This window comes from Acipenser ruthenus, chromosome 11, assembly GCF_902713425.1.
Source record: "Acipenser ruthenus chromosome 11, fAciRut3.2 maternal haplotype, whole genome shotgun sequence".
In the NCBI taxonomy this organism is placed as follows: Eukaryota; Metazoa; Chordata; class Actinopteri; order Acipenseriformes; family Acipenseridae; genus Acipenser; species Acipenser ruthenus.
The window spans coordinates 11,712,663-11,722,855 of NC_081199.1; the positions used below are offsets into that span (position 1 = coordinate 11,712,663).

Consider the following 10,193-nt stretch of genomic DNA (forward strand, 5'->3'; position numbering starts at 1 on the left):
AGACACTGAAAAATACATGTTGTCAGAAAGCTTATCTACAAGAAAAATGTCTCTTTAGTATCATTCGTATGTCATGATTGATTGTTTAAAGCTATAGGTAAATAGTTTAACGTGGGAAAATATTTCAGAACTATTGGGAGGTACCACTTATGAAGAATTCTAACAACATCCATAACGATGAAACATTCAGTGGTAGAAATACTGAAAGAAACATAATGCATTTCAACAAGGAGTCGGTGCAAGACATGGAGAAAGAGTTTTAGTCAAAACGTTTGTCATTGAACTTATTACATTACTTTTAGTATTTCTAACAATAATAAGTGACATTGATAAAGACTACTTCTTGAAATATTTGTATAACTTTAAGGTTTAAGGTTAATTTAAATACATCTAAAGTAATGATTTGAGTTGTTATTGTTGTATGTTAACATATACATGTTAACATATTCATATAATAATAACCTGTCTAAATCTGATTCAATGAAACTGATACTATGAATGCTGGTCACCAAGCTCAAGTGTATTTAGAACTAGAGCTCAAACTAAGCATAGCAGTGAATCTGAAAACCTGGTTACCCATTTAATCACAAACTTAACTGGGTGTCGTTTTGTCTCTCTGCAGTAGAGGAAGAGTGTCAGCCAGGAGACCACACTTACAAGAAAGTGTACATTGAGAACTCTCCCAGCGATGAGGACTCCTACTACCGAGCAGGGGGCTACTCCCATCCACCAGGACTGAGTGCTGCCTCCTACAGGACTGAGTCGGCACAGCGCCAGGCCTGCATGTATGCCAGCTCATCACAAGCGGCAGAGCCTGTGCCTAGTCTGGAGGACATTAGCTGCAACACCTGGGCCGCCGTGCCACCCTACAGTGGATGCCCAGTGACTGCCATACAGCCGATGGAAAGGCTGCCATACCAGCACTTCTCTGCCCACTTCACTTCCGGTCCACTCATGCCTAGGCTTAGCGGAGTGGCCAGCCATGCCTCTCCCCAGATCACAGACACCCACAGCATGTACCAGAGCTCCATGCCCCACCAGCCCATTGCTCGGCAGTGCATACCCCAGACGGGCATCCAGTCCCCCAGCAGTGGACTCCAAGGCAGTGAGTACCTGTACTCCCACGGCATGCCACGCAATCTCTCCCCCCATCAGTATCACTCCGTCCACGGTGTCAGCATCGTGCCAGAGTGGAACGAGATCAGCTAATCAGAAAGGGGGAAGGAGGGCAAGAAAAATAAGGTGAAATCAAATGACGTTAATCAATGTTTGCATTTCACAAGAACAAAGCTGCCTTTGAAAACGATACAGAATGCTGCTTAAACGGCCACTGAAGATCTGCTTTGGTTTCTACTGTGTTTTCAATACGCCGCCCTTTTGAGACTCCATATAAAGATGTTAAACAGGAGCCACAAAATCAATTTTAAGAAGGACATCAAAAGGTGTCAGATGAAGGCTTTGATTTGCCATCGGACAATAACATCGCAAGTTGATTGGAAGCCAAAAACTTTTACCTGCAGATAAAAGAATCAAGGTCAGCAAAAGAGCCACAGATCTGAAATCTGAGACGTGCAACTTTAAACGGCCAAATGGTATTCACTTCACTCCTGCCTGTGTTTTCATTGTAATCTTTTGCATTTTTTTTTCTTAGAACTATGAACCGTTATACTCCGTTCACACTGTTAAGTTGCAAAGTGTGGCAAGCTGGTCCTAGTATGTTTTGGCACTACGTAACTTTTATTTATTGGCATCTGTGTCTGCAACACACAGGGGCCAAGTCAACTGCAGGTACAATAAATACATTGTGGTACTATTTTATTGATCCAGACAGCTACAGATCATAGAACTACGAGACATGCTGTAGTGCAGAACTCTTTCCCACATATTTTGTAATATTTAGTGATGTTGCATCTATAAAGTTGGGCTATAAAGGTTAAAGAATGGCATTAGCTCTGCAACTGTTAAGATCAATAAAATAGACCTCAATGCATCAGAAAAAGGATTCTCTTGGTACTAAATAGGTTAATTGCACTTTTTCACAGAAGTGACACAAAGTGTAAAGTTACTTTATAGCTAATCTCTGGTCTAATGTAAATTACAGTGGACAGGAAATAAAGTTACTGTGTGATTGACTCTACCCTATGATTGCCAATTGCTACAGTTGAGATAAAGTCAAGCATGCCTACACCAGTATTATTAAGTGATAAGTCAGGCGTTTACGTTGTACTCACCATACATCTACCTACATGTTTAGTTAGCTATAGTAAACTTGTATACATTGTATAGATTCATGGGATTTTTAAAGAAATATATAGAAATGAAATATTATTTTTGCAGTAATTGCATGGATCAGATTGTTCAAGTCAATCATACATTGTAAGCATGACAAAGGTTGAAATGTTATAGCAGAAATGTTTGTCTTCTTATCATTTTTTGCTCACATTCTCTAAAAAAAATCACAAAGCCCTTAAAAAGTTTGCTTTTAACCAACAATGATAAAAGCCTAGAGAAGCACAGTAAAAACATTACAAGATATATATAAATCTAAACAGAAGCTATATTATTGATATTCAAGTCTAGCATAATCATCAAACTACTGTGGTAAAAGCATAACAACTGTGGTAAACTATGGTAAACCAATGTACACGCATGAGGGGATGATACACAGCAGTGAAAATTTCTCATATCTTATAAGGGAATGAAATACTGGCATTAATGTCACTCCAAAGAAAGGTTTAAGTCTGTTTTAGACAGCTCTGTCTTTATAAACAGTGTCACCAAACAGGCAGTTTTTTGTCCTATAGAATTTTTGAACCCCCCTGGAAAAAAAGACAAAAAATGAAATAAACTGATGTGTTTCACAAGCAAAACATTTAGTTCTAAGAAGAAAAAAGAAAAAGGAACAGCTGAAATGGCTCATCCACTTAAAACAACCCAGCGGTACTTATAAACAGTGTGATGCTGATGAATGTCCTAGTGTTCTTGAAGCTGTTTTTTTTATTTTCTACTCCTTTATTGTCTGCTCTTGCACAGCTGATTTCTTTTCCATATTTCGCTGGCATTTCTTCCAGTCTAAACAAAACCAGATACGTTTTTCAAGCTAGCCACTCCAAGGGTTAGAGATTGGCATTTCTGTTATGAAATTCAACATCCAAACCTGTAATCAAAAGCACTTGAACACTGAAGGAGAAATGTCTGACTATGCATAAAATGGAAAACAAAATGACAAATAAATAAAAAAACATCTATCGCACAGTTTACCAGTGTACATGGAAGGTGTTGAATGATGACGCAGGTCCTAGGGTGCCAGTGCCTGGCTGCATTCACACATATAGTGCCTGGTCACTGTATCACATATCAGGTTGGGTCGCTCTTTTCCCTTAATCACAGCCTTGAAACAATGTAGCATCCATGAGGTGCTAGATAATATCTCAAGGGATCGGTTCAATCTTGAAGACATTACCCAATTGCCAAGCTAGGCAGAGGATCATAATGACATATGCGTCTTTCAAGTTCATCCCAAACATGCTCAGTTAGATTGAGATCTGAGGATTGTGGTGGCTATGGAAGATGCCTGATGTCAAGCTCCTCAGACCATTTGTGCACAATTGTGACACGGTGGATAGGTGCATTATTGAAAGCATTGGGTGAAATTGAACCATAATTAAGTAAATTGCTTGTCCCCATACCAGGGCAATGCCTAAGCCAATCGGGTGGACAGGTCATTCTAATGTGGCCAGACAGTTTAAGTTTCTGATCCACTAGTTGTGGGAGTCATCCTGAACTACTGAATCTAAAGGGCAGAACACAGCATTTTCACCTTTTAGTGGATGTCAAAAAAAAATACTTGACTTGTTTCACAAACCCTGTTTAGCGCTAATCTTGGACTACCTTACCTAAAATAACATTAGGCTGTCCTGGATTCGTGCTGATCAGGCTCTGTTAGTCTCTGTTTACAACAGTAAAAGAGCATCCAGGTTAAACTTGATTGAAACAAATCCCTGATGAATTGATAAAGAGAAAGAGCAGGGTGGAATTCAACTGCAGTCAGACCCGTCTTACTAGCCAGTTCAACAGAAAACTAACAAAAAAGGAAGGCATCTGAAAACAGCAACTAGTTAGTGACTAGTTAAAGAGTTAGTGGCTAACGGTTCATTCAGATTTCATTCAGTAATGTGTTTCTCATTCTATGATACTCTAACCTACTCACCATGCTTATCGGTATTGAATTCCCGTTGTACAGAGCATATTTAAAAAAAACAAAAAACTATCCTGGCCTTGTACTTTCAACTGAATATCATATACAATCACAGGGAATGTCTGTTTTATTCTGAGGAGCTGCTAAGTTCCTTAATTATCATGCCTGAAAAATAATAACAGCGATTAGTGTGTTTAAAGAGATCTGCAAAGTACAGCCTCAGTTTCTCTCAAACACCTTTGTATGTTCCCTTTTTTTTTATAACATTTCTAGTTTTGCTTGTTTTTTTTTTTTTTTTTTTTTTTTAAGAGTTATTGTAAGGAGAAATGGTGATTAAAAAAAACACAAACAGATTAAATTATGTATCAAGCAATAAGTATTGTTTATTGAAAAATGAAATGCAACAGTTGCTTGTATTAAGTATTAGTATTGTTCTTGTTCATAGTATTTATTGTTCTAGCATTATACAAACCAATTGTTTCTAGTTTGTTGGAAATCATATATTGTTAGAATTTTTTAAAAGAACAAAAAAGAAGTGGAAACAAATGTGTTATAGAAGTCTGGTTAAAATGTAATTGTTGTATAAAGAGATGGATTACTTTGTTGTTTTGGGTGTAAATAAACACAAATGTATATACAGAACTGCAATAAATTTAACGTTTTGGACTATTCACACTGACTGCATGTTTTCTTAACATCTTTTTATTTTTCTGCTACTGCCTTAAAACATGATTACGTAGGCAATGGGGCAACACTACCATACATGCAAATCAATTGAACAAATAATTAAAATGTAGACACAAAAAGGTTTGGACGTTTCATCTTCTAATGTTATAAAGACAAATACTTCTCATCTAAACATGAATATGTTAGCCCTAGCCAGGCCACACACTTTGAGATAGTGTCTTCACATTTGGTATACAGCTGTCTTCTATGGTTCTCTCAGTCACCTTTAATTACTAGTGTCGTTCAATACAAATTAACCCATTTCGGGTCACTTTTGTCATATTTCAGAAATACTACACATAGCTAACAAAATAATTTCACTAAATCTTATCTAATATACAATACCACCACTTCATAGAGCTGACAGTTTCCTATATGAAAGATGCACACATTACAGTCTGTTAAACATAGATTTGACTTTTAATACACACTTGAGGGCATCCAGGAGACTAGCCTTACAGGGTCCCAAGAAGACTTAGTTATCAAGGAACATTCTTACCAAGTGCACTTGTTAACGCATTTGAGAAGCATCAATAGTTATCCTCAGATCTGGCTGTACAGTACTGTGCCTGTGACCTCGATGAGTCAGAGTTCATGTGTTCATGTGATGAATCAGTAGACACAACAAACAGCAGCCCAGCCCCAGCTCTCTGCTTCAAAGAAGAAACAAGACACAAATCAATTGCTTCACTGCTCACACAGGAACTCATTTTTATTAATCTAATGCAGACAAATATTCTCAATATGTTGTCAATCTGATTTTACAGGCATTTTTAAAAATTGTAATTACTATAGCTTTGATATCACCCCCGTTTTTTTAGCAAAATATGCCCTTCACTGCGTGAGTTATTGTACCATGTTACGTTTTCTATCTATGTATCTTTTTTTTTTAAGTCTTAGCAGGGTAACTTCTCAAACTCTATAGAGTTTACACAAACTGTTTTAAAATTTCAAAAAATCTATAATAAAATCGTGACTGAAGGGGATATAGATATAAGAACATAAGAACATAAGAAAGTTTACAAACGAGAGGAGGCCATTCAGCCCATCTTGCTCGTTTGGTTGTTAGTAGCTTATTGATCCCAGAATCTCATCAAGCAGCTTCTTGAAGGATCCCAGTGTGTCAGCTTCAACAACATTACTGGGGAGTTGGTTCCAGACCCTCACAATTCTCTGTGTAAAAAAGTGCCTCCTATTTTCTGTTCTGAATGCCCCTTTATCTAATCTCCATTTATGACCCCTGGTCCTTTTTTCTTTTTTCAAGTCAAAGAAGTCCCCCGGGTTGACATTGTCTATACCTTTTAGGATTTTGAATGTTTGAATCAGATCGCCGCGTAGTCTTCTTTGTTCAAGACTGAATAGATTCAATTCTTTTAGCCTGTCTGCATACAACATGCCTTTTAAACCCGGGATAATTCTGGTTGCTCTTCTTTGCACTCTTGCTGTTTTCCATTAGCCACATAGGTCTCAAATATGCAGTTTTGAAAGAAAACAAACATGTATTTTCATTTATAAAACATAATATCTTTTACAATACTAGGTTAAAGGAATTTCTCAGTTTGTATGCCTCATTCTCAAGAAACCTGTTACACTAGCACTTCCTGGGTCTTCTGGGTCGTTTGGGGAAAGCAGCTGGTTAATGACAGGTTAGAAGTCATTGAAGGGGTGGGGACAATTCCACCTTCCAGGTGACCAAGAAAGTGAAACACAAGTTGAAAGAATGGCTTGCAAACAGAGATTGAATCTAGTCTAGTACCAGAAACCACGTTGTATGTGGTTTCTGGTCCATGTTTATGATGATGTGTTTCTTTCGAAACTGTACACTTGGGAGGAATAGAAGTGCCCAGCAGGTAAGAGCCATGGAATTACTGTGATTAAATAGAGACTGCTGAACCAGGTGTGTATAGAGCATCATTCAAAATATTCATCTACACGTAGAGATAAAAACAATAAGCTGCATGTAATAATATATGTTTTATATATTTATAGTTTGTGTTTTAGTAGGAAATTGCATTGGGAAAATGATTTAGCTCTCTGAAGATTTTAGCCGATTGGCTGATCCTTTATACTTGTACTTCTGTAAAAAGGTTCTAAAAAGGTTTGGTATTTTTTTTTCCTGGTTACATAATATGAGAGAAAAGACCCTGATGTGTGGCTAATTTTAAATAAAAAAAATGTACATACCGGTATATGATCACTAAGTTCACATGTTTATGACCACTGTTTGTTTTCCTGTCAGCCTTGCAAAACTGGAACCAAAAATATGTTTTCTTAGTCATGTTTTTTCTCTGATGCGTTGTTTCTGAATCATCCTTATCTGAGGGTCGGTGGGTTTTGAGAATTAAATGCAGATCTCTATGTGAATAAGACAAGACTTCCTTCCTACGACATTATTTGCCCCTATTTGGACAATTTATTCGACAGAATCTATTTGTTTATGTTTCTGGTGTTTTAGATGCCACTACTTTGCAGACTGTTCGATGCATTTATAACTCTTCCAACCTTCTGATCTAAACTTTTACTCAGCTTCCAGTTATGCCCTCTTGTGCTACTTTGTGTGTTAAATTTGTAACTTGGGTTAACTTCACCTGTAAATATCACTTTCAGAATGCTGCTTGCCTTCTTTTTTCTAGGCTGAAAAGATTATCTTAACCTTTCCTTCATAGCTAAGGTGACCAGCTTTTTAAGTCATTAAACTGGGACAGTATGGAAATATTATGAATAACTTCCAAGCTGCAGGGAATCTCTAGGGTTTGTATTTTCACTTTGGCAATGTTTGATTTAATATCATATTGAAAGTGAATACAGAGACTCATGGTGATATTCAGAGTGGAATCTTTTATTTTCAAAACTTTTTTTGTGAATAAATTATCTTATTGTAATTTAATTTCTACACAAGTATAGTTATTACATTACACAATAGCTATTCAATAATATAAAATTCCGATATTTCCTATTTTTATTGCTGATTACTGCTGCTAATCTAGTCCCTTTTCTGCCTAAGAAACTGCATCTTCCCTATTTGATTTCCACTTTCCATCTCTCTGTGCCAATCAATGAGCATGAGAAAGTGGCTTCTGACAATCTAAATTAGATAACTACGCATTTTACGAAAGGCTCATTTCTTTGCTGATCTTGGCTGGAGTTTATTTTTTTGAATCAACAGTACTGTATTTGCTTACGATTGTAAGTCGCCCTGGATAAGGGCGTCTGCTAAGAAATAAATAATAATAAATAATACTGGAGTTTATTTTTTTTGATCAAATTACATGTTGTCACTTATTTACATATGAAAGAATACCATTTAGTCTCCCTTAATATAAGCATAATTATTAGCCTATGTAAAATGCACAGATAAGTTTTCAGATTGTCGGGAGAGGCTTTCTCATCATTGATTGGTACTGAAAAACTGCAGAGACAAAGCAGTAAATGTCATCATACAATTAACAATTAAATGTGAAAATAACTATTTCATAATGTTTTTGTATTATTCACTAACATACGTTTCTTGAAGGTGAATATAGACTTATTTCAATAGAAAATATGTTTTCCAAATACTTTTGTCATATTTTACAGCCCCTCCTATTGTTGTGATGGGATGCACAAAGTGTTCAAACCAGGACAAGCTTCAGTGCACTTCGCACACGTGGCACGGTGATGTGACATGACAGCATTGATTTCCGCAATTGTCACCTATAATAATAATATCTTTATATTGCACATTTCATAGTGAACCACCATCACAAAGCGCTTTACAGAGGTTGGCTGTGAACTTCTCATCCACAGGATGGAGCACCAGGAGGTTAAGTGACTTGTTCATGGTCACACAGTGAGTCAGTCAGTGGAAGAGGTGGGATTTGAACCGGGGACCTTCTGGTTACAAGCCCTGGACCTTAACCACTGGACCACACCATACATTTTTCTATCAAAAAGGTTTTCATAATCAGTAGTCCCTCGCTAAACCAGACATCTTGAGACAAGATCTAATTAAAATAATAATAATACATCTGTACAGTAGGCCTATACACAAATCAAATGAATACCTGTAGCACACTTTCTTTTTACTTTAGCCTACAGGTAACACACATAACATAAAACAGAACACACACTTTACAGAAATAATAGTTTTTAAATCTGTATGTGTGTGGGGGTCCCCTCTAGCGTCGCAGCCCCAAGCGCTTACCTGGGTGCTGACGCTGGCCCTGGCTATTATTTTGCTATTTGCTTAGTTGCTGTGACATTATAGATCTTATAAGCTAAGCACTTTCACTGACAAGTTCCCAAAACACATCATAAAAACTTAAACAGAATTATTAGTCAAACTTACCTTCTCTTTTGCTTTTTGTAACACAACATACACAACAGCTGCTATCATTAATTTCATAGAATTTCAACAAATGCAAATTATTGCAATAACTTGGCAGAGGCTGTTGCTATAGCTTTTTAGGCAGACAATTTTAAAACATAGTAGCATTGCAGCTTTTGGCAAGAAAAAGGAGAATGTTTCATTCAACAGCGTTACATTGTCAGGCTAGTCGCAGCACTTTCGATGTCCCGAAGCATGAACACTTTCCTTTAAAACGTTTAACTTCCCACAGAAACTGCTGTTTGGGGGCCCCTCTGGCGAGCTTGGCAGGGGCGCCCCCCCCCCACCCCGCCCAAATGATGCCCCACCTCTGAACAGTTTCATAATGTTGGCAATGAAGTTCTCTGTACCATCTCAAAGTATTCTAAGTGGGGTTATAACCACAGCATTGTGTACTAACTTCCCTAGACTTGCATCCCCATTTTTGGCAATGTAACCACATTCTATTTGCCTTTTTAACAGCCTCACTACATGATGTATGATGCAGGTAAAGCACTGTACAGACTGCTGAGTTTTCCACATTTGAGCTAAAACAGATCCATCAAATAAAAGACAAGTTCACAACCAAGAATACACTGATGCAGTGATAGCTAGACAATAGTACATTGTGGGATTCCCGTGCTGTACTGAGTGGAGGGAGCTGGTTACCCAAATCACTTGCAGTGCAACAGTCCAAATGAAGTCCAGATCCAATCCAACATAGTAGATACCAGCAGTAAAATGTATTCTTCATTAGTAGCCCCCCGGCGTCATCCAATACCTTAAGTAAAATGTCTTTTAAAAATACAAAATCAAACTGCAAATGCCAGAACTGTATGTCACTTATACAGTATTGAAATGTTCTAAAGTAGACAAATACTGTATATCTTACATAGCACTGCAAATTATCTTTATAGCTTTGTA

At 37.2% G+C, this 10,193-nt stretch overlaps 1 protein-coding gene across 2 annotated transcripts in view; it reads left to right on the top strand.

The window, feature by feature from the left end:
- The window catches only part of LOC117973349 (T-box transcription factor TBX5-like), a 40,496-nt gene extending 35,637 nt beyond the window's left edge, over positions 1-4,859 (top strand). For both annotated transcript variants that reach the window (XM_059033357.1, XM_059033356.1), the window contains exon 9: positions 623-4,859. In XM_059033357.1, coding sequence (XP_058889340.1) covers positions 623-1,209 — 587 coding nt within the window. In that variant the 3' untranslated portion in view covers positions 1,210-4,859. The remainder of the gene's footprint in view (positions 1-622) is intronic.
- Positions 4,860-10,193: the final 5,334 nt, after the last annotated feature.